Raw genomic sequence first — 25,086 nt, 5'->3', positions numbered from 1 at the left:
TGGGTCAAATGAGGACCCAGATTGTTGGAGGCAATAGGCTGACTCTGTAAACTGCTTAGAGAGGGCGGGAAAGCACTGTGAAGCGGTATGTAAGTCTAAGTGATATTGCCCTTCCTTCCTTCCTTCCTTCCTTCCTTCCTTCCTTCCTTCCACAGTGTGCAGAGTTTAGAATGCAGCATTACAGGCTAATTCTGCCAAATGCCAGGAGTTCAATCCTAAGAGGCTCAAGGTTGACTCAGCTTTCCATCCTTCCGAGGTGGGTGAAATGAAGACTCAAAATTGTTGAGGGCAAGAGGCTGACTCTATAAACTGCTTAGAGAGGGCTGTAAAAAATGGTGAAAAATGGGCCTACAGGAAGTCCAGAAATGGGCCATTTCCGGCCTCCGGAGGGCCTCTGGAGGGCCAGAGGAGGCCGTTTTCGCCTTTCTGGAGCCTCCAGACCCTACAAGAGGACAAATAACAGGGCGTTTCCAGCCTTCGGAGGCTTCAGGGAGGCCTGCTAGGCCCAAAACGGGGCACAGGAAGGTCACACGCAAATGTGCAGGGGGGGAGTGCAGGGGGGTCGCATGCACCTGCGTGGGGTGGCAGGGCAGCGCAGGGGGATTGCGCGCGCATGTGCAGTGGGCAGGGCATGTGGAGGGGGCATTACATTATGGGTGTGGGTATGGGCACATGCGCTATTGCACACAGACGCACATTTTTGGAACCCAAGGAAAAAAAGGTTCACCATCACTGTTGTAGGTTGTTTAGTCCAACCCCCCTATCCCCGCCCCCAGCACATGCGACGCCCCCCCCCCTGCGCAGCCCCTGCTTTTGGCACGTATTGGCACAGTGGGCCCGTTTCTCACCCTCCCCAGGCTCCAGAGGCTTTCTAGGAGCCTGGGGAGGGCAAAAACGGCCTTCCCCAACCCCCCCAAAGGCCGGAAATGGCTTGTTTCCTGACTTCCGGTGGGCCCAGAAGGCCCGAAAACCAGCTGGCCAGCGCGTGCATGCACGCTGGAGCTCAGCTAAGGCAATCCTCACGTGCCCACTGATATGGCTCCACGTGCCACAGGTGGCACACGTGCCATAGGTTCACCATCACGGCCCTACACCATTTCTGACCGATGGCAGTCCAGTCTTTTCTTGAAAGCTCCCGGTGATGAAGCTCCCACAACTTTTGAAGGTCTCAAGGGAATTTCTCCTGAAATTTCTTCACTGTGATATAACAGTCACAGTGAGATTATAAAGACCTGCTAGATTATAAAGATCTGCTAACAATTACTTTTTTTTTAACAAAAAGAGGATCAGGAACTTCTTTTTGGAGTTGCGCGATAGGTTGCCCCATATCTCTCAAGCGGAAAGAAATAAGGCTGTTTCAAAGAGTTCTGATAAAACAGCCCACTTGGGGCTTAGAAGATTTCTGCGAAGAGAGTACAATTGAAGTTAAGTGCTCTTACACCGAAGTGTACATAATTATGGGTTTTTAGGCCATCCCTGATAAAGCTTTCCTTGAAAGGAGATTAATTATAGATGTAGAGAAAATTTTACTCTCAACCTGGCGCGCCAAGGAACTTACTCACGATTTCTGTTTGCAAACTGGGATCCTTTTGTGTTGTGCCAGAAATTGGAGGCACCCAAGATTGTTCTCCTGCTGTGTTACGTTTTGCACATCTGCACCTCGTACACAATGGCATGAAACCAGGCGACAAGTTTTGCTCATTATCTTGGCGTTAGTCAAGAACAAGGCACAGTTCCAACTAGGGAGTTGCTGTCCGACAATCAATCGAACTAAGAACTTTGAAGGAAGAAGGGCACTTGGCTGCGTTCGCACCCTGAACTAAACCATAATGTGTTTTGTTCCCTTTTGACTGACTGTGATGTAGGAGCCGGCCTATGTGGTTTGTAAACGTTGTCTTACGGTTGGCCGCGTGGTGCGTCTGCAGACAACAGATGTGTATTAATAAACGTGAACAAACTGTGGCTTGAGCCATAGTGCCACAGCTTCTGGAACCTAGAGCTTTTGCAAGATTGGCAGATCAAATAAGTCAGAAAAAGGAACACTAAGATTGGAAAGCAGAGACATTACCCTGCCAACAAAAGTGCATATAGTCAAAGCGATGGTTTTTCCAGTTGCAATGTATGGCTGTGAAAGTTGGACCATAAGGAAGGCTGAAAAGAATGGAGGCCTTTGAACTCTGGTGCTGGAGAAGACTCCTGCGAGTCCCTTGGACTGCAAGGTGATCCAACCGGTCAGTCCTAGAGGAGATCAACCCTGACAGCTCTTTAGAAGGCCAGATCCTGAAGAGGAAGCTCAAATGCTTTGGCCACCTAAGGAGAAGGAAGGACTCCCTGGAGAAGAGCCTAATGCTGGGAAAGATGGAGGGCAAAAGAAGAAGGGGACGACAGAGAACGAGGTGGCTGGATGGAGTCACTGAAGCAGTCGGCGTGAGCTTAAATGGACTCCGGGGGATGGTAGAGGACAGGAAGGCCTGGAGGAATATTGTCCATGGGGTCGCGATGGGTTGGACATGACTTCGCAACTAACAACAGCAACAAGATTGGAAAAAGGGAAAGTAACTGCGGCATCTGTGGTGCTCTCTCATTGTGGCTGCTTTTTTGCGGACTTTCCAGAAATTAAGGTCTTTGCATCGTGTCTTCCAACTTCTGGTTTGTGTTCAGAAAACTAGCAGAGCACATCCACGAACACCAACTAACAGTTGCAAGATGTGATGAAAACCACTTAATTTCATAATACAAGGACAACCTCAGCCATAGTTTCAGCTTTGGCTGTGTTCTTCTCCGTTTCTTAGCTAGTGTCTGAAGATACTTCCGTAGTCAAGTGGCCAGCATGACTATACGCCGAGGTGCAGGAACTCGGCTACCTTTTCACGAAAGTGATACCTATTTATCTACTTTCATTTGCATGCTTTTGAATGGTTGGGTTGGCAGGAGCTGGGGCAAGGAACAGGAGTTCACCCTGTCACAAAGTGCCTGAGTCCCAAACCTGCCAGTTGACAAGACCAGTGTCTCAACTGCTAAACCACCATGCCCCTATTGAGTATCCTAGACCAAGCTAAATCCCAAAACAGTAGGGAATTCTTAGAAGCTTGGCACTTAGACAAATCAATCATCACTAGATACATGGAGATAAATTACATTTATACACCATTCAAAAGAGACAATAAAAATATAAGAAGGAAACAAAAAGACCAGAACACATCCACCCCAGCAGCCAACATCCAGAGAAGCAGTGATTAACACCAGACAAACAATCAAGCAGAAAACAATACCCTAATGAAGGAATTACCAAGCAGACAAATAAACTTTGGGGGTTGGCCCGCTTAGAAGTGGTGGAAATCTGGCTGTAGGGAACCAGACTTTCTGTTGTGATGTGTATCACGCTGGTGGCCCAACTCTGGTTGGTTTAGCAAGAGATGCTAACCAACAGTTAACACATCTATGGCATGGGTGCTATTCAGCAGGCTCTGACAGGTTCTGGAGAACCGGTAGCAGAAATTTTGAGTAGTTTGGAGAACCGGCCAATACCACTTCTGGCTGGCCCCAGAGTTGGGTGGGAATGGAAATTTTGCAATATCCTTCCCCCAGGAGTGGGGAGGAAATGGGGATTTTGCAGTATCCTTCCCCTGGAGTGGGGTGGGAATGGAGATTTTGCAGTATCCTTCCCCTGCCACACCCACCAAGCCACGCCCACCAAGCCACACCATGCCCACAAGCCATGCCCACAGAACCGGTAGTAAAAAAAATTGAATTCCACCACTGATCTATGGGTGTCCCTATTAAACTAGTATCCTGCCTTCACGTAACACATTTAAATCTAGGGTCGTATGCAAACCCAGTTTGTATCAAAGCTGCAGGGTTCCATTTTTGTCGAGCATAAGAATGAGACTTACCCAGAGAGGGAGCTTCCTGCTGCCCGAAGCCGGATGTGAGAATCTGATGAAGAAAATCACCAGCATTCTTTGAAGCATCTTTGCCAATAAAAGCCAACAGGACAACTTGCTCGAGTTCAGGATCGGTGGCATACGTCCGACTGGCTACAATGTGCAAGGGAACATCACAGGGGTTCGGTACAGCGCTGAAATTACCACCTAATCAAAGAAAGGAAAAAAAAAAGAGTGAGGACCGATCAATCTTTAATTACAGTCACAGACCAGAATTTAAAATTAAAACTTTAAAATGAAATAGAACAGAATAAGCCAGTTTGGTCTAGTGGTTTAAGGCAGCTGCTTAGAAAGTCGGACACTGTGACTTCGGGTCCCGCCGTAGTCATGAAACCTGGCTAGGTGACTTTGGGCCAATCACCAGGAGATGGTGAGTTCTAGACCCACCTTAGCAGCGGTGAAATCCGAACCGGTTTGCTACTGGTTCGCTGGCCGCGCATGCGCACTGGGTGCCAAATGTGCACTGTGTGCGCATGCACAGTGCACACCAATGCACGCTCTGTGCGTGGACATGCACAGTACATGCCAAAAGGAGGCTTGAGAAAGTAAGTAGAACAGCGAGGGGGGGGATCAGCTGTGGCACGTGATTTAGCTTTGCTAGAAAGCAGGATTTCCTGCTTTCTAGCAAAGCTAAACCCCGCTGCACAGCTGATTGTCGAAAATATCGGTTCGGATGAACCGGTAGCTTTTTTAAACTACCAATTCGCCCGAACCGGTAGCTTTTTAAACTGCCGATTCAACTGAACCAGTAGCTAACTACCAGTTTGCTCGAACCGGTAGCTTATTTTTACTACCGGTTTGTCTGAACCAGTAGTTTTTATAACTACCGGTTCGCCCAAAGTGGAGCGAACCGGTAGCATTTCACCCCTGCACCTTAGACATAAAAACCAGCTGGGTGACATTGAGCCAATTACCAGGAGATTGTAAATTCTAGGGCTGCCTTAGGCATGAAAGCCAGTTGGGTGACTTTGGGCCAATCACAAGGAGACAGGGAGTTCTAGGGCTGCCTTAGGCATGACTTTGGGCCAATTCAGCAGGAGGCAGTGAGTTCTAGACCCACCTTAAACATAAAAGCCATCTGGGTAACATTGAGCAAATTATTAAGTAAGAGCCATGCATTTACCTGCATCCAAAACGGGCCTTGTGGGGATTCCTGGGACGGGCGGGAAGGGGTGGGTGGGGCCAGCCAGGAGTGGGATTTGGGGGTTCTCCGAACTGTACAGAAACTTAGGTAGAGGGTCTCCCGAACCCTTGCGAACCCCCAGCAGCCCACCGCTGCTTCTAGGCAATATGAAGAAAATGGACGATTGTCATAAAGGAGGCATTTCATTTCGCCATGCAGAATTTGCAGATGTTAAAGAGCCCTAACCAATTCTTTTTTTAAAAAAATAACACTCCGCATGACTGCAGCATCTGGTGACTTGAAGGTTGGGACTGTGAGGTGGTTCAGAACGAATCAGCTTGGAAGGTGAATTTGGTTCGTGTTTAACCCTCAGTTTTATTCCAAGGGTCCCCGTCTTTGTCTGAAAATTCATATCTGGTTGGCAATTACGAATCGAGATTTATCCCAGCCTTTAATGACTTATTGATGCATCCAGACAGTGCTCCGAACCGGGCGTGACTTGTTGGCACATGCCCAGAAATAATGACTTTAACTATCAATTTTCATCTGAAATGTAAAGCTGCAAAAACCAAAGCAGGAAACATTGCAAAACAACGGTATGCCTATGGATTAATCCCTTGCCACTGGCACCATTAACTGGCTCACGCACGACACATCCCATTCTAAGAGCTCAGAATGCAAGTTATTTGGTTTAAAGCTTGGGGCAAAGTGTGAACCTATTCAACTGTGTCAGGAAACCACAGTGAACAAAATCATAGCAAGTCTCAAATATTAGGAGCAATCGTTTAGGTCCCTGATGGCGAACCTCTGGCATGCGTGCCACACAGGGGTGGGTTCTAAATTTTTTTACTACCGGTTCTGTGGGCGTGGCTTATTTTGTGGGTGTGGCTTGGAGGTCATGTGACTAGGTGGGCGTGGCTAGCTGGTCAGAGTCATTTCTGGAAAGTCCTCGCAATTACGACCAGTCTTATTTATTTTTATTTATTTATTTGTTTCCATTTCTATACCGCCCTTCTCCAAATAGGACTCAGGGTGGTGAACAGCCAAAGTAAAAAATAGAGCATACAAAATTTAAAAGCAGTTTAAAATAATTAAATATTTTGGCCGTAAATTAAAACAACCCAATTTAAAATCAATTTAAAATTTAACTCAAGCCAGCCCAGCTAGTTGAAATAAATAAGTTTTCAGGGCCCGACGAAAAATCCGGAGGTCTGTTATTGTACGTATCTCTGGGAGGAGTCCTCGCACTTACGACCCGACTCATTTGTTTGCTTTTAACACTGATCAGCTGTAGGGCGGCCCTTTGAAGCCCCGTGGCAAGAGTTTAAACAGTTTTTTTTCCCTCTAGTCATCAGCTGGGACTCAGGAGGCAGCAATAGATTGGGGGTGGGACCAAATAAAAGGTAAGAATAATGTGGGGGGGTGGGGCGGGAGAACCGGTTCAGTGACGTCATATCGTCACCGCTACCGGCTCGGCCGAACCGGACCGAACCGGGAGGAACCCACCACTGGTGCCACAGGTGGCATGCGGAGCCATATCATTGGGCATGCAAGTCGTTGCCCTAGCTCAGTTCTAGTGTGTATGCGTGCAACAGCCAGCTGATTTTCCAAAAAAACACGGCAAAAAACACCAAATGTTTCATTGGACTTTGTTTTTTTCACCAAATCTGCTCAATTGGCTCTATCGTCTCTTCCTGAGAAAAAAATGAATCGATTTCAAGGCTGATTGGAGGAAGCTTTTGTTCTAACGTTACAAACATTGTAACTCCTGATCAGGGATGAAATCCAACAGGTTCTGACAGGTTCTGGAGAACCGGTAGCGGAATTTTTGAGTAGTTTGGAGAACTGGCAAATATTTATTATTATTTATTTATTATTTATTTATTTATTATTATTCTTCCTACTTTGCTGCTGTACGATTCCTCTCTCCTCTTTCTGCATGGCTACCCTGTTTCCCCGAAAATAAGACCCAACTGGAAAATAAGCCCTAGCATGATTTTTCAGCATTTTATTTATTTACTTATTATTTATTTATTAATCCAATTTATATGCCGCCCTTCTCCGGAGACTCAGGGCAGCTTACAATGCTTTTAAGCAATAGCCTTCACAGTTTTGTATATACCTGCTTAGTAGGGCTTTTGGCCCCCCTTAAGCGGTGTTCTATTTTATACAAAGTCAGCTTATTGCCCCCACAAACCGGGTCCTCATTTTACCTACCTCGGAAGGATGGAAGGCTGAGTCAACCTTGAGCCTGGTGAGAATTGAACTCGCAGTAATTGCAGGCAGCTGACAGCTAAGTGCTACTTTAACAGTAGTTTAGTCCACTGCACCACCAGGCTCTTACCACCTCTGGATGGCCCCAGTGGGGTGGGAATGGAGATTTTGCAGTATCCTTTCCCTGGAGTGGGGTGGAAATGGAGATTTTGCAGTATCCTTCCCCTGCCATACCCACCAAGCCACGTCCCCCAAGTCGCACCATGCCCACCAAGCCACGCCCACAGAACCGGTAGTAAAAAATAATTAATTCCCACCACTGCCTGGCCACATTTATATTGCACAGGTAAAGGGGACAAACTCTGCTTCAACACCCATTTATTTTTTTCCCCCTTTCGCATCGTGGACTGACGTGGCTTTTTAAGAGTTGCACATAGTGCTCGGGAAATGTTGAGTCTCTTCTCCTCCTGAGTAGGCAGCTAGGCTGAAAATGAGCAAACTGTCAAAGCACGTCCATGACTTTCCGCTCCAGCTATCTTCCCTCTCAGTCCTTAAAAGCTAACACACTCAGGAGGCAAGATCTTAATTTACTCTTTTTTTCTTTTTTGGTAAACTCAGCCACTTCCTGCAGGAAGCTTTCAGCTATGTTTCCACATGGAAACATAGGTTGGGATCTGGTCTGATCCCGGAGTTCAAATTGGATTGTGTCTCCTCCAGGAAGCCTTTTTCCGTTATTCTGCTCATCAGTCCTAAATAACGTAAAGGACAAAGGTAAAGATTTCCCGTCCAGTTGTGTCCGATTCTAGGGGACGATACTTATCTCCGTTTCTGAAGCTTTGTCTAAAGACATTTCCATGGTCATGTGGCCACGGCATGGCTATATGCTGAGCAGTGGCGGGATTCAAATTTTTTTATTACCGGTTCTGTGGGCATGTCTTGGTGGGCGTGGCATGTCTTGGTGGGTATGGCTTGGTGGACCTGGCAGGGGAAGGATACTGTAAAATCTCCATTCCCACCCCACTCCAGGGGAAGGATACTGTAAAATCTCCATTCCCTCCCCACTCCAGGAGAAGGATACTGCAAAATCCCCATTTCCTCCCGATCAGCTGGGATTCGGGAGGCAGAGAATAGTTGGGAGTGGGGCCAGTCAGAGGAGGTATTTACCGGTTCTCTGAACTACTCAAAATTTCCACTACCGGTTCTCCAGAACTGATCAGAACCTGCTGAATACCACCTCTGATGCTGAGGTACATGGAACACTGTTAACTTCCCATCTAAGTGCTACCTATTTATCTACTCGCATTTGCATGCTTTCGAACTGCTAGGTGGACAGGAGCTGAGGCAAGGACAGAAGCTAATCCCATAGAGTGGCACTCGAGTTCTCGAACCCGGGCTATCAGCTTTCCAGCTGACAAGCTCAGAATCTTTAACCGCTGAGTCATTGCACCGCTTGCCCCCCCTCATTCCCCTTTCGCTCCTCTGTTATTCCCTCTGGGAGGGGCCATTCACCTGTGGCCTTACTCCCAAGTCGACCCTTGTTCTTTAACTGTTCCCTTCATCTGGCAACTCTGCACATGCGCACACTGGGAACAGGCTCCAGCTGTTCATCTGCCTCACTGATGTCTGACTCCAAAGGCAGCTGACAACTGTCAGATGGCCCTGGTCCCCTCTCTGCCTCCGACGCAGAGCCCTTATCAGAACCTTCCCCAGACTCCAGGACTGGCCCATGTTCCTCTCCAACTTCCTCACTGTCCGAATCTGCTGCCAGCTCTGCTGGCCACTGGCGGGCCACAACATGTGGCTTATGAACATGCTAAGCCACCACCCACCTACACTGGGGGCAATGGGCGAACTCGGCTATTCTTGAAAACTCTTCACCTTTCCCTAACGCTGGGGCATGATGGCTTGCATTTTCCTTTCTCAGTAGCAAAGCTAGGCAATGCATGTAGGCTTGGGTGAGGAGGTGGTCATCTGAACATCTCCTTTCTGAAGACTTGCCAGGACAAAACACCATTACCTGTAAAGACACAAACCAGTGACTTTGCAATGGTTAATTCATTCAAGTTCATCTAAGTGAACCAAGATGGAAGGGTTATGAAAAAGGGCGAAGGAATGGAACATTATACTGGATAATGGCTTCTTTGAATATATACATGGCCAGGCAATTGTCCAACGTGAGTGGGAAGGGAGGGGGATAAGCTGAAATCCAGCCATCCAGCAAAAAGCTTAGAATTGGTCTCTAATGGGCTATTGGCTTCATAAAAGTTAAATGCAGCATCAATCATTAAGTCGGATAGTCAGGGCTGTTTCAGAAGCCAACGGCTGCAGAAAAGGGGGGATTTGCCTGCTTTAATAGCATAACAAGATGTCCTGCTGGTATTGCATAAATATTGATGCAGGCTGTTAATTATATTGGGGGGTGGGTGGGGGGGAAATGCTCCGGGACTGTACCATTTTGGAATTCAAGGAACTAAATGCACAACTGGATTTTCCAGAAATTTCTCTACCATGAAATTTGTTCTGGGGAGGGAGGGGAGGGGAGAGGGAGGTGGGGAAGGAAGGGAGGGAGGAAGGAAAAAGGGAGGGAGGGAGGGAGGGAAAAGGGAGGTGGTGAAGGAAGGAAGAAGGAGGGAGGGAGGGAGGGAGGGAGGGAGGGAGGAAGGAAGGAAGGAAGGAAGGAAGGAAGGAAGGAAGGAGGAGAGAGTGAGGTGGAGAAGGAAAGAAGAAAGGGAGGGAGGGAAGAGGGAGGTGGGGAAGGAAGGAAGGAGGAGAGAGGGAGGTGGCGAAGGAAAGAAGGAAGGAAAGAAGGAGGAGAGAGTGAGATGGAGAAAGAAAGAAGGGAGGGAGGAAGGTGGTGAAGGAAGGAACGAGGAGAGAGTGAGATAAAGAAAGAAAGAAGGGAAGAAAGAAGGAGGAGAGAGTGAGATGGAGAAAGAAAGAAGGGAGGGAGGGGGTGGTGAAGGAAGGAAGGAAGGAGGAGAGAGGGAGGTGGAGAAGGAAAGAAGGGAGGGAGGGAGGAAGGGAGGAAGGAAAGAAGGAAGGAAGGAAGGAAGGAAGGAAGGAAGGAAGGAAGGAAGGAAGGGTCTTGTTCATCTATTTGGCCTTCGATGGCCTTCTAAAAAATAAAGGGGACCAGGCAAGGAATTTTAATTTTTAAAAAACAAGTTGAAAAGAGAAAAATGTATCCAATATATTTTATACAATTGCTTCCTAGGTAGTTGATCAATTTCCCTCCTTGCACCCATGAAAAATTACAATTTGGGGCCCGCATTTGGAATAGAGCAGGACACCGTCTCCGAGGGTTCTTCGAGATTTCTGAAAGCCATTCGCAGAACCGGGGCCATCGACTCGAAAGCGTTGGGTGTCGGAGATGCCCTGGGCTCCATCCTTGCTCAACCGAACCCCAGTTTGAGAATCAGCAAGGTTTCATCTGGAGATCAGCGCCTGGATTTGGCCTAGACCCGTGATGGCGAACCTATGGCATGCGTGCCACAGGTGGCACACGGAGCCATATCGGCGGGCACGCGAGCCGTTGCCCTAGCTCAGCTCTGGCGCGCTAATTTTAAGCTTGCCCCTCCCACACCGCCCCTCCCTTCCCTTCCTAGGAGTCTCCACGCGGCCTGTTTTGGATGCCAGGTAGGTACAGGGCTCACGCGGAGGCTCTGGGAGGGCATTTTCGGCCTTCAGAGGGCCTCCAGGGGTGTGGGAGAGGAAAGAAAGCCTCTGGAGCCTGGGGAGGACGAAAAAAAACGGGACTTCCGGTCCCACTGGAAGTCGGGAAACGGGATGTTTCTGGCCTCCGGAAGCTTCAGGGAGGCCTGCTAGGCCCAAAACGGGGTGCGAGGGGGTCATGCGCGCATGTGGGGAGGGGAACACGCAGGGGCCACATGTGCATGCGCAGGGGGCGAGGCATGGAGGGCATTGAATTATGAGTGTGGGCACGCACGTGTGTGACACACCCCCTCTGCGCTCCCCCCACTTTTGGCACACGACGGCAAAAAGTTTAGCCATCACTTGCCTACACGCAAGGCTTTCTTTTCCGAAGGAGATTCCATCCTGCCGATGAAAAGCTCGCAGACATTTAAAGATTTTCGTGGGATGGAAAAGACAAAACATCGGAGGGGGGCGGGGGTGGGGGTGGGGTCTTGCATCACCAAGTGGCAGCTTCTTGACAAACCAACGTCAACACTGCCGTGAGTCATGATAGTGAATCATTTGCCTTTAAGGAATTTTTCCGGAACCTTTCCGGAATATAAAAATTAATGGGCTTATTATAGCTTTTCCCAATCTGGCGCCTTCCCATTGTTTCTGATGACATATTTCGTCATCAACCCCAAACAATATGGCCATGGCTCATTAGCCTGGAAGAGGGCAAGCAGCTTTTCGCGTGTACTGAAAAACTCTCGGAGCTTGAAAGAGGCTCTGAGACGTAATGTGGTACGTTTGGTCCAGGGGTGAAATGCTCCCGGTTCGGACCGGATCGCCTGATCTGGTAGCGATGGTGGCGGGTGGTTCGGAGAACCAGTAGCAAAAATCCCTGTGCCCCCCACCACACACACCATGCCCAGCTGAGCTGCGCGATCATCAGAGGCTTTTTTTTTTTACTTTTAAAAGCATTTTTTCTACAACCTCTTCAGCCGAAGAAATGCTTTTAAAAGTTTTTTTTTTTTAAAGTCTCTGATGATCGCACGGCTCAGCTGGGATCGTCAGGGGCTTTTAAAAGCATTTTTTTCTGCAACCTCTTCAGCCAAAGAGGCTGTAGAGAAAAAAAAAGCCTTTAAAAGCCTCTGGCGATCCCAGCTGAGTTGCCTGATCGTCAGAGGCTCCTGAAAGCATTTTTTTCTGCAACCTCTTCAGCCGAAGAGGTTGTAGAAAAAAGGCTTTTAAAAGTAAAAAAAAAAAAAAAAGTTGGCCACGCCCACCCAGTCACATTACCACCCCCCCCCACCAAGCCACGCCCACAGAACCGGTAGTAACAAATTTTAGATTTCACCCCTGGTTTGGTCTGAGTTTAATAGAAACAGTGGCCATCTCTGGTTCTCCAGATGTTGCCTAATTACAATTCCCGCTGACCTACTTACAGTAGACACTAGGAGAAGTGGTTCAGCCACATAGGCAAGAAAAACAAAATGCACAGGTACAGTGTATGTGGTACCTCGCTCAATAGCAGTAACTGTGAGAGGGATCTTGGAGTCCTAGTGGACAACCATTTAGATATGAGCCAGCCGTGTGCTGCAGCTGCCAAAAAAAGCCAACAGTTTTATTAGGCTGCATCAACAGAGGGATAGAATCAAGATCACGTGAAGTGTAAATGCCACTTTATAAGGCCTTGGTAAGGCCACAGTTGGAATATATTGTATCCAGTTTTGGTCGCCACGATGTAAAAAAGATGTGGAGACTCTAGAAAGAGTGCAGAGAAGAGCAACGAAGATGATTAGGAGACTGGAGGATAAAACATATGAAGAACGGTTGCTAGGACTGGGTATGTCTAGTTCAATGAAAAGAAGGACTAGGGGAAACATGATAGCAGTCTTCCAATATCTCAGGGGCTGCCCCAAAAAAGAGGGAGTCAAGCTATTCTCCAAAGCACCTGAGGACAGGACAAGAAGCAATGGGTGGAAACTAATCAAGGAGAAAAGCAACTTAGAACTAAGGAGAAATTTCCTGACAGTGAGAACAATGAATCAGTGGAACAACTTGCCTCCAGAAGCTGTGAATGCTCCAACACTGGAAGTTTTTGAGAAGATGTTGGATAACCATTTGTCTGAAGTGGTGTAGGGTTCCCTGCCTAAGCAGGGGGTTGGACTAGAAGACCTCCAAGGTCCCTTCCAACTCTGTTATTCTATTCTATTCTAAAAGCAGGAAGATGAAAATCTCTATCGGGCTCAATGGGCTGTCACTCATCCTAGTGAGATCCTATGGATGTGAGGAGAGTACTGACACAGTAACCCTCTTGCTGTTCCCTCACCCAGAGAGGACAGGTGGAACAGAAGGAGAAGAAGCAAAGTCAAAAAAGCTCCAGGCATCAGCGGTCCGGGCAAAATACGCAGCAACACTCATCCCTACCTGACTTGATGACATTGTGAGTCTGTGAGCTTGGTGGAGTGACAGTTGCAGCCGCTGGACTCCCTGCAGAACAAAACCTCTCTCGGTGCAGGTAGAAATCACCAGGCCATAGCTATGAGGAGGCACAGCAGGGGATGCCAAGAGAAGAAAGTCTCCTGGGAAACAGGATGGGCAAAAACAGATGGAAATCATTAAAATGGCTTCAAGGAGCTCTCCATGCCCACCACAGAGAACTTTCCAGAAATGATGAACCCCAGAGGTGAAGAAAATAACAGTGTTCGCTCTTGAGGTCAACAGCTCCCTCTTTATTTCTGAACTCACCATCATTATGAAATCAGAGAAGACAAAATTGGAAGAAAGCATTTTAAGGCCCACCTGTTATTCTAACCTCTTTCCTACAAATAGCTGCACTTAGTCAGTCAGTTTAGTACTACTAATGGTTTGCATTTATGACAAAGCTTTGCTGCCGGAAAAATGAGAACCTTAAAATGATCACATTAAGACTAGCAATAGCACTTAGACTTATATTCCGCTTCACGGTGCTTTTACAGCCCTCTCTAAACGATTTACAGAGTCAGCCTCTTGCCCCCCAACAATCTGGGTCCTCATTTTACCCACCTCGGAAGGATGGAAGGCTGAGTCAGCCTTGAGCCAGTCAGGATCAAACTGCTGGCAGTCGGCAGAGTTAGCCTGCAATACTGTATTCTAAGCACTGTGCACCATGGAAGGAAGAAAGGAAGGAAGGAAGGAAGGAAGGAAGGAAGGAAGGAAGGAAGGAAGGAAGGAAAGAAGGAAGGAAGGGCAATAGCACTTAGACTTATATACCACTTCATAGTGCTTTTACAGCTCTCTCTAAGCGGTTTACAAAGTCAGCCTATTGCCCCCAACAATCTGGAAGGATGGAAGGCTGAATCAGCCTTGAGCCCAGTGAGATTCGAACTGCCAAATTGCAGGCAGCCGGCAGTCAGCAGAAGTAGTCTGTAATGCAGCATTCTAAACACTGCGCCACCACGTCTCTTCCACCATGAGCGAAAAGAAGCTACATCCCATCACTTTAATGTTCTTCGTCTTTCATGTTCCACCTACCCTTTTGTCAGTCTGGAAAAACCTTCGCAGAAAAAAAAATGTAACTCGATGCGTAAGAAACAATAAATTACAGGAGAAGCCAATTATGTTCAAATACAGTGATCAAGGTATGGGGGCAAAAAAATCAAATATGTAATGGAGTGTTATATGGGCTTTTTCATTGGTCTTCTAAATCAATAACAAACCAGGCTAAATTTCAGCTAGAGAATAATACAAATACAAAGCTATATTCTTTACGGGTAGTTCTTGACTTACAACATCAGGTGATCCAAATTCAGATGCTTGGCAACTGACTTGTATTTATGACGGTTGCAATGTCCTAGGGTCATTAGAAACAACGAAGGATCGGCCCGCAGTGCCTTGGCCAGCAAAAACGGAGCTCGGAAGGGCTGTGTGCGACCCTTCCGAGATCCATTTTCTCTGGCAGAGGGTTGCAGGAGGCTGTCGCAGCTGAAAACGGAGGTGGTGATGGCCGTGGGCAGCACACTCAAGCTCCATTTTTGCTGGCAGAGGGTTGCAGGAGGCCGTGGCAGCCAAAAACAGAGCTCAGGAAGCTGTTTTTGCTGGCAGAGCACTCTGGCCACTTACAGGTGCCCCCGACACGAGTGACGTCGAGCTGGCCACGCCCACCCCAGCCACACCCACTCCAGCCCCCCAAGGTCAAAGACAACCCCAATGCAACCCTTAATGAAATCGAGTTGGACAGCCCTGGCTTACAGAGTGCTGTAGCGGTATATAAGTCTAAGTATTATTGCTATTAGTACTCGAGAGCTTCAGTAAATCTTCCCATTCAGACCTTTATGAAAACATCAAAAGCCAGAATATATATGGTATATTACAATCAGGAGCAGTGATGGAATTCAAATATTTTTACTACCGGTTCTGTGGGTGTGGCTTGGTGGGCGTGCCTTGGCTTGGTGGGTGTGGCAGGGGAAGGATACTGCAAAATCTCCATTCCCTCCCCACTCCAGGGGAAGGATACTGCAAAATCCCCATTCCCTCCCCACTCCTGGGGGAAAGATATTGCACAATCTCCATTACCTTCCCACTCCAGGGGAAGGATACTGCAAAATCCCCATTCCCATCCCACTCTGGGGCCAGCCAGAGGTGGTATTTGCCGGTTCTCCGAACTACTCAAAATTTCCGCTACCGGTTCTCCAGAACCTGTCAGAACCTGCTGAAAAGCACCCCTGATCAGGAGTTACAATGTTTGTAACATTAGAACAAAAACTTCCTCCAATCAGCCTCGAAATCCATTCATTTTTCTCAGGAAGAGACGATGGAGCAGAGTTAGTGAAAAAACCAAAGTCCAATGAAACGTTTGCCGTGTTTTTGGGTCCTCCGCCGAGAAAGAGTGAAAGTTAAGAAGATGATAGCTTTTATTAGCCGTCCATCTGTTCAAACTTTTCAAAACAAATTCTTCCTCCGGGGTGAGACAGCCCATCAGAAGCGAAATCTCGAATTGGTTAATTGAAACTTCATAACGTCATTCAGGGCGTAATTCCTTAGAAGCACGTGCCTGTGTGATCGATCGGAGACGGACCGCCTCGAATAAAATAGCTTTAACATTGTTCTGTTAAGTGCTTAATTAATTAGCGGTGATTTCGATTCCTTTTTTTTCCATTCCCCTTTTTTTTTTTTCATCTTGTTTTAGACTATTTTGATTCTGGCGTACTGACGGCACCATAAAACGGGGGGAAAAACTCCCAGATCTTGAAAGATTTTCTTTCTCAAAGAGTGACCAATTTTGTTTCTTGAATATTATCTAAGCCTTACGCTTCCTTCGGAGTCTCAGCAGGTCACTTGCACTCCAACGAAATGCAGATTGATCTACACTTAATTGATTGATCCACCCAAAAGCATATGATTCAGCAATGAAATGAATTTGCAGGCAGATGCACAGGGCTGCTGGGAATTCAATTCCATGCTCAGGATTGAAAGAGATTGTTGACCCTCTTCCCTACTCAGGGCAGAAACCCAAATTAGAGGCTCCGTCCAAGAGACGGAGAGGTCTAGCTTCATCTTGAAGACTTCCAGTGAAGCATCTGGTTCCATTGTCAAACTACATTTAAAAAGTTAGGAAGTGTAGGAAGTTAGCACCCACCCCTTTCCTGGAAGAGTGAAATATTTTAGGAAATATGAAAAAGGCAGAATATTATATTTCCCTGGATGAGAAATGGAGAAGCATATTTTACAGACAAAGCAGCTCCCATCTTCCTGCCCCCCACCCTTTGTCAATGGGCCATTAAGGCCTGGGCCAGTCTATTCTACATAACAAAGATCTACCTCCTTCAGGCAGAGCCATAGTAGGAATTGCCAAAGATCCAACAAAGATAGGATTAGCCCTCTACCCATCTAGCAACAGAAACTCACTACATGGCACCTGGGAAGATTACATCAGCCAGCAAGGCTAGCTAAGACCCCCACCCCCTGGGAGTCTGACAACCAATCAGGATACTCTTTTGGGGCCCCAAGAAATGCAAAGCCAGAGAGAGCATAAAAACCCGAAGATTTACTGTATCTGCCTTTTTCTGTTCAGGAACTCAAGTCATGTGATCCTGTCCACCATTAAACCATCTTTCCAAGCAGTCTCCATGTTTCCAGTGTCTTTTTCCCCACTTGGAGCAGAACCTAGAAGGAGATTTCTTCCAACAGAAGAAATCACCTCTCGTCTGGACTATTGTAACGCTCTCTACATGGGGCTCCCCTTGAGGTGCACCCGGAGGCTCCAACTGGCGCAGAGTGCGGCCGCGCGGGTGGTGATGGGAGCGGCGTGGAGCTCCCATGTAACACCTCTCCTGCGCGAGCTGCACTGGCTCCCGGTGGTCTTCCGGGTGCGCTTCTGGTTACCACCTTTAAAGCGCTCCATGGCTTAGGACCTGGTTACGGGGTGAGCTCCCGTCACTTGTCCCAGCTTCTGCCAACCTAGCCGTTTGAAAGCACGTACAAAATGCAAGTAGAAAAATAGGGACCACCTTTGGTGGGAAGGGAATAGTCTTCCGTGCGCCTTTGCCATTGAGTCATGCCGGCCACATGACCACGGAGACATCTTCGGACAGCGCTGGCTCTTCAGCTTCGAAACGGAGATGAGCACCGCCCCCTAGAGTCGGAAACGACTAGCACATATGTGTGAGGGGAACCTTTACCTTTTACCTATATGCATTGAGGTGCCCTCACGCCAAAGTTGAGCCTGCATTCATGCATTTTTCTTAACAAAGTTACGGAAGTGGTTTGCTATTGTCCCCTGCTGTCTAGCCAACAGCCATGGAATTCTTAGATTTTCTACTTGCATTTTGTACGTGCTTTCGAACGGCTAGGTTGGCAGAAGCTGGGACAAGTGACGGGAGCTCACCCCATTACGCGGCACTCGGGATTCGAACCACTGAACTGTACCACCCACGGCCAACCCTGACACTTAGCTTCCGAGTTCACTCAAGTTGATTAAGTAGCATGACTGAGAAATCTAAAAACTGTTATACATACATGCCAGTTGCCAAGCATCTGAATTTTGATCACGTCAAAATTCAAAAGGCATCTGAATTTTGATCCTTAAGGATGCTGCAATGGTTGTAAGGGTGGGAAAAGTCACATCCCATTTTTCAGGGCTGTTGGTCACTAAATGAATGTCCCAAAGGTGCTTTTTTTCAAGAGGAAGCTGGACTTTCTGGTTTTTCTTTTGAAGACGTTTCGCTTCTCATCCAAGAAGCTTCTTCAGCTCTGACTGGATGGTGGGGAATGGAAGGATTGATATTCCTTGCAGGCAGCTGGTCAAGAGCCTTGGTGGTGCAGTGGACTAAGTGCTGTTATGTAGCCCTTAGCTGCCAGCTGCCTGCAATTAGTGCAAGTTCAAATCTCACCAGGCTCAAGGTTGACTCAGCCTTCCATCCTTCCGAGGTAGGTAAATTGAGGACCCGGATTGTGGGGGCAATAAACTGACTTTGTAGAAACACCACTTATGGGGGGGGGCAAAAGCCCTAATAAGCAGGTATATACAAAAGAATGAAGGCTATTGCTATAAGTGCATTGTAAGCCGCCCTGAGTCTACGGAGAAGGGCGGCATATAAATTGAACTAATAAATAAACAAATAAATAAATTTGCATTCTTTTTAGATCTGTGATGGCTAACCTTTTTGGCATCGAGTGCCGAAAGCGTGTGTGGACACACCCATCATATAATGCGCGCACGCCCCCCTGTGCCCTGCCCCACTGTGCAAGCATGCGCAACCCCCGTGTGCCCCCTGCCCCCCCACGCATGCATCCCACCCCTGCCCATGCGCGGCAGAGACCCGAAAACCAGCTGGCTGGTTGGAGGCACTCACACATGCGTGGCGGAGCTCAGCTGGGGCAATGGCTTGCGTGCCCGCTCTGTGTGCCACCTGTGGCACGTGTGCCATAGGTTCGCCATCACGGCTCTAGATGTTGCCAAACTTGCAATTCCCACCATTCCTCAACATTGGCAGGAATTCCTAGCATTGCTGGGAGCTGTAGTCCGGCTCCTTCTTCAGCATCATGCTCGCCTACACCCCACCCCCGCCAACTTACTCAAGAGCGGAATGAAAGGACACTGCAGTGCCATAACTTACGTTCTGCTTTATGACGCTGGAGCTGCTCTGCGTCAGTGACCGATCGGCTGGCGCTATGCAGACAGGCAGGGCCAGAGCATTCTCCTCCTCCCAAGTCTGTTGCAGCCCTAAAAGACTTGGAATGGAGCTGGGGGAGGGGTCTTCTCCTTCTTTCAGGCAGGAGACCTTGAAAGAACAACGGGGATTGATGGCTAATAATTCAAACTTCAGTCGAAGTGCAAAGGGTCCTGGAGGGTTTTGTTCCATAAATAGGACACGGCTAACTTTTAAGCCAACATACCTTAACAAACCAGGTCCCAATAGTCCATCTAGCATCAGACACACACACACACACACAATCTTAAGACCATCGTCCCCCGTCCGTCCATCCGTCCCTCCCCCGGACCAGTTCTCATTCAGCTTTTGGGAGCGAGAATTTGCTTTTGAAGCTTCTTTGAAAATAATTGCAGAAACTTTCTGATGTGGCAAGATTTGCCTTTGTCTGGCATGAGTAGTCCTCAATTTATGACCACAGTTGAACTCAACCTTTCTGTTGCTAAGCAAGACAGGGCAACCGTCATAAATACATGCCAGTTGCCCAAATTTTGAGCATGTGACTTTGGGGATGCCGCAATGGTTGTAAGGGTGAAAAGCAGCCAGAAGTCACTTGTTTCACCACTAAACAAATGGACGTAAGTCAAGGACAAGTTGGAATTTGGGAATTTGGGAAAAGTGTGATACCTTACATTTTAGTTCACAAATTAAGCCCACCCCACAAAGAAGTAGATTCAGATCCAGAGCAGACATGCACCAATTCTGAGCAATATGCCCATCCAACATAACCAAGATCAAATCTTGCCTGGTGGCTCAGCAGACTAAAAGCATTGTGATTAACACCAGCTGCCTGCAATTACTGCGAGTTCAATTCTCACCAGGCTCAAGGTCGACTCAGCCTTCCATCCTTTCTAAGGTAGGTAAAATGAGGACCCAGATTGTGGGGGCAATAAGCTGACTTTGTATAAATATACAAATGTATGAAGGCTATTGCTTAACGCACTGTAAGCCACCCTGAGTCTCCGGAGAAGGGCGGCATATAAATCTAATTAAAAAAAAAAATGTCGGCCAGGTTTCCGCTCTTGAACCCAGGGTGATTTATAACAGAATGACAGAGTTGGAAGGGACCTTGGAGGTCTTCTAGTCCAACCCCCTAGCCAAGCAATTAAAGCACCTATACCCATGATGGCGAACCTATGTCACACGTGTCACAGGTGGCGCACGGAGCCATATCTGTGGGCACACGAACGTTGCCCTAGCTCAGCTCCAGCATACATGCGTGTGCCAGCCAGCTGATTTTCGGGCCTTTTCGGGTATGGGCACATGCACATATGACACCCCCCATGGTCCCCCCGCTTTTGACGGCAAAAAGGTTAGCCATCACTGACCTATACCATTTCTGATGAGCGGTTATCCAGTCTCTTCTTAAAAACCTTCAGTGTTGAAGCACCCAAAACTTCTGAAGGCAACTTCTGTTCCATTGGTTAATTGTCCTCACCGTTAGGAAGTTTCTCCTTAATTCCAGGCTGTTTCTCTCCTTGATTAGCTTCCATCCATGGCTTCTTTTTGTATTTTACTTTATTGATTTTCTATTAAATACATTTCTTAGAGCTTCATAAACATTGTGTTATCTGAGTATTTAATTTGCTTAACAACACAAATTACATTCTTAATCTCCAGCCCTTTTTTCCAACCACTGGTAAAATAAATTCCACGTTGGATAATATTCTACATCTTCTTTCTGTTTAATTGTCAATGTCAATCTATCCATTTCTGCACAATGTAGTATCTTCTTGACTATTTCTTCATCTCGTGGTAAAGCTTCATTTTTCCAGTGTTGTGTGAAAACAATCCTCGCTGCTTTTAAGACATAGAATACTAAATACATACTTTTCTTCTCATGTTTATCTGATATTATACCTAATAAAAACAATTCAGGTTTAAATCTACATCACTTATTGCGTCTGTCATCTGCGCTTCTATCACTGTCTGGTTTGGTTCTGCAACCCAACAAGACAGACACAGACTTCAGAGGATAATTAGAACTGCAGAAAAAACAATGGCTACCAACCTGCCTTCCATTGAGGACCTGTATACTGCAGGAGTCAAAAAGAGGGCTGTGGAAATATCTACAGACCCCTCGCATCCTGGACATAAACTGTTTCAACTCCTACCTTCAAAACAACACTATAGAGCACTGCTCTAGAACAACTAGACACAAGAACAGTTTTTTCCCGAACGCCTGCTAAACAAATAATTCCCACAACACTGTTAAACTAGTTATTAAGTCTGCACTACTAATAATCTTCTCATCATTCCCACCACCCATCTCCTTCCACTCTATGACTGTAACCTTGTTGCTTCTATCCTTATGATTTATATTGATATTGTTTCCTGATTGCTTATTTGTACCCTATGACTGTCATTAAGTGTTGTACCTTATGATTCTTGATGAACGTATCTTTTCTTTTATGTACATCGAGAGCGTATGCACCAAGACAAATTCCTTGTGTGTCCAATCACACTTGTCCAATAAAAATTCTCTTCTCTTCTCTTCTCTTCTCTTCTCTTCTCTTCTCTTCTCTTCTCTTCTCTTCTCTTCTCTACTCTACTCTACTCTACTCTACTCTACTCTACTCTACTCTTGCCCTGCCTTCAGGTGCTTTGAAGAACAGGTTGACCCCCTCTTCTTGTGGCAGCCCCTGAGATATTGGAACAACTGCTATCATATCCCCCCTAGTCCTTCCCCCCCCCCAGTTATCTTTTTATACCTTCCTGTCGCTTCCTTTCACCTTCGGCATCCAGAAAGGTTATTCAAAAGGAAGAGTCCTGCTAATTTTGCAGCAGGAACTACCGTAAGAACAGAAAGTCCTTATTGACGTCCATATTCTCTGGCTGCAAGCAGAGCAGGAGACTTTATTGATGATAATGGAGCCAATAAACCTCAGCTAAAAATCAATGCAAAGTGATTATGCCATTACGAGATGGCACATGCTTCCCCCACCCCTCCGCCCTCCGCCAGCAAATCTTCACATTATCCCAGTAATGTGCGCTAATAGGTTTGAATTTATCAGTCCTGTTCTGTTTCCATTTGGAAGAAGGAGATGCAAAAAGTTTGGAGGGTGGGAAGGGGAGGAGGAAGTGAACTGGCTCCTTAAATGGCTGGGTGGCTCTAAAAAGAAAGTGGTTAAGTGGACTTTTGTTGAAGAAATCTGTCAAAATTACAAGCCCACCCAATTTATTTTTATTTAGAGCAGGGCATCAACGGAGGTCATGGAATTATATATATATTAATCGAGCCCACCAAATGAATACAGAAAAGACCCACGAGTGGGAAATTTGCTGATTTGGGGAAGGGGAGGGGGGCGGCGGCTATGAAATAAAATTTTATTTTATTTTTATGGGACTATCTTTAGAGGGGAAAATAATTTTTCCAGCTCACCCCGTAAGACTGCGAAAGAGAAAATCCCAACGAGATGGCTGTGCCGAGTGGGCTTCAAAAATTTTAGCAAGGGGTTCTCTGCCCGGTTTCTGGGTGGGCGTGGCCCGGGTGGGTGTGGCCTAGTCAGCCTCCTGCACCACGGCAGGAGGGGGGGTGTTTTTGCCCTCCCCGGGCTCTGGAGGCTTTTTTCGAGCTTCTGGGAGGGCGAAAATGGCCTCCCCAGGCTCCGAAGGCCCTCTGGAGGCCAGAAACAGGCCTGTTTCCAGCCTTCCTGAACTTCGGGTAGGCCCATTTTTTGCCTTCCCCAAGCCTCCGTGTGCAGCCTGCACTTACCTGCATCCAAAACGGGCCGCGTGGGGACTCCTGGGAGGGGAGGGGTGAGGTGGGTGGGGCCAGCCAGGAGTGGGATTTGGGGGTTCTCCGAACTGCACAGAATCTTAGCTAGAGGTTCTCCCGAACCCCAGCAGCCACCATCCTTGTCTGTGCCTCTTAAATCCCCTCTAAACATTGCTATCAAATTGTCAGGAAATAAATAGCGACTTTGAAATAAACAGGAAGTTGTTCTATTGATGCGTTTTACGGGTTTGGTGTATTTCCGGATCGACTTGAAACGTAAATTAAATTCCATAAATTTGAGATTCAGTTCCCGTCTCCCGCCCCACCCCCTACCCTGATCTTTCGCCATGGATCTATTCTCTTTCTAGGCTCTGTCACCCTATCTTTTAAAGGGTGATATGGTAGGGCTTTTTTTTTTTTTTTAAAGAAAAAAAATCATCTTTTTTCTAGATTTTGAACTGCCGGATTGGATGATTTTTTTTAGTCGATAAGCAAACCGGAGGCGTGAACGGTATGCAGCCACCTGGATAAGCTTCTTGAACTCTGCTTGGGTCACTCCCAACAGATAATAAATCAAAAGGTATTTATAGAAGGAAGGGCCATATTTAAACGTCACACATCAGGAAAGCCTTAAATTAGCAGCTGATTAAATTCTCCATGGAAGCTTTCCTCGGAGTCCCGATAAATCTTTCAGGCACGCTTTAGTTCCAGGTTAGCAATTTCCAGCCTGGAGGTGCATTGTCTGAAATTTGCTGGATGCTGTCTTTGGAAAACTGTGCACTGGTAGTCCTTGACTTATAACCACAACGGATCCCAAAATTCCCCTTGTGGAGCATGACAGTTGTTAAGTGGATTTTGCAACGCTTCTCGCCACCGTTGTTAAGTGAATCGCGGCAGACGGTTGTTGAGTGAACCTGGCTTTCCCGTTGACTTTGCTTGATCAGAAGATTGCGAGAAGGGATCGCGTGACGCCGGGACACTGCAACCGTCATAAGTACATGCCAGTTGCCAAGCGTCCGAATTCTGATCACGTAACCTTGGGGATGCTGCAATGGTCGTAAGTCAGTGGTGAAATGTAAAATTTGTTACTACCGGTTCTGTGGGCGTGGCTTGGTGGGGGAGGGGGTAATATGACTGAGTGGGCGTGGCCAACTTTTTTTTTTTTTTTTTTACTTTTAAAACCATTTTTTCTACAACCTCTTTGGCTGAAGAGGTTGTAAAAAAAGTGCTTTTAAAGCCTCTGATGATCCCAGCTGACTTGCCTGATCGGCAGAGGCTTTCTTTCTTTTTTTTAAGCCTCTGACGATCCCAGCTGACTTGCCTTTAGCTTTGTCCACTTAGGACCATGTTCAGTAGTGTAGACTGGACAGAATCTGAGTTGATGAATCACCTTCTGTTGATTGTTCTGACCTAGGCTCCCTTAAAAAGCAGGAAGCAGGAACTGGTCCCAGCAAAACCTCTTTTATTTACATGACTGTGAACTACCTTCATTCACAGTCAGCAAGGTTTGCCCAAACAGTTTTTCAAAGGGATATTTCTCAACACACCTTATCTCATTTGGCAAGCTGCCACGTAACTTGTTTCCAACCAAAGTACGAGGCAAAACTTGGCACAGAGTCTCTCAGAGTCACGGAACGAACGAATTGTTTCCTGCAAAAGCCCACTCCCCGTTCGCTCCTCTTTTGTTTCCTATGGGAGGGACCAATCATCTCTCAGGTGTGGCTTTACTCCTGAGTCGACCCTGCTTTCTGAATTGTTCTTGTCTTCTAGCAGCTCTGTGCATGCGCACACTGGGAATGGGCTCCAGCTGTTCCTCTGCCTCACTACTGTCTATCTCCCTCTCTTCCTCCAATGCAGAGCCCTTGTCTGAGCTTTCCCCAGCCCCCAGGACCGGCCCAAGTTCCTCCCCAACCTCCTTACTATTTGACTCTGTGGCCAGCTCTGCTGGCCACAACACTGATAACACAGGGATCTGTCATTTGTTGCTCCACGTAGCAAGACATTCGAGGCCAGCTTATGGCATCCTGAGGATGTATCCGAAGTGAGATGAGCTACAATGCCCCAAAATTCGTATCATTTTTTTCCCCCACTATGCTGATAAACATCAGCTAAAAAGGAACATCTTCATGAAATAATGTGCAATCCTTCTGCTGATCATCTCGGGAATCCCTCAATGTGCTTCCCACCCCTGGAGTCAGTGATGCCGAAGCCAGCCAAATCCAGGGGTTCCTCACAAAGCTATTATTATACAATCACCCA

General features: G+C 47.1%; 1 protein-coding gene across 1 annotated transcript in view; it reads right to left on the bottom strand.

Annotated features, from left to right (window-relative positions):
* Positions 1 to 25,086, bottom strand: part of DNAAF8 (dynein axonemal assembly factor 8) — a 112,279-nt gene that overhangs the window by 48,821 nt on the left and 38,372 nt on the right. Inside the window, 8 exon segments of the mRNA XM_070955327.1 lie at positions 3,894 to 4,091; positions 7,037 to 7,040; positions 7,904 to 7,932; positions 7,935 to 8,030; positions 9,160 to 9,298; positions 13,348 to 13,502; positions 16,398 to 16,495; positions 18,976 to 19,181. Coding sequence (XP_070811428.1) covers positions 3,894 to 4,091; positions 7,037 to 7,040; positions 7,904 to 7,932; positions 7,935 to 8,030; positions 9,160 to 9,298; positions 13,348 to 13,502; positions 16,398 to 16,495; positions 18,976 to 19,181 — 925 coding nt within the window.

Source organism: Pituophis catenifer, unplaced genomic scaffold (genome assembly GCF_029215685.1).
Source record: "Pituophis catenifer annectens isolate HBS135680 unplaced genomic scaffold, rPitCat1.0.hap2 SCAF_16, whole genome shotgun sequence".
NCBI classification, from domain to species: Eukaryota; Metazoa; Chordata; class Lepidosauria; order Squamata; family Colubridae; genus Pituophis; species Pituophis catenifer.
The sequence above is the reverse complement of the archived record's forward strand: the minus strand, read 5'-3'. Positions and strand labels throughout refer to the sequence as shown.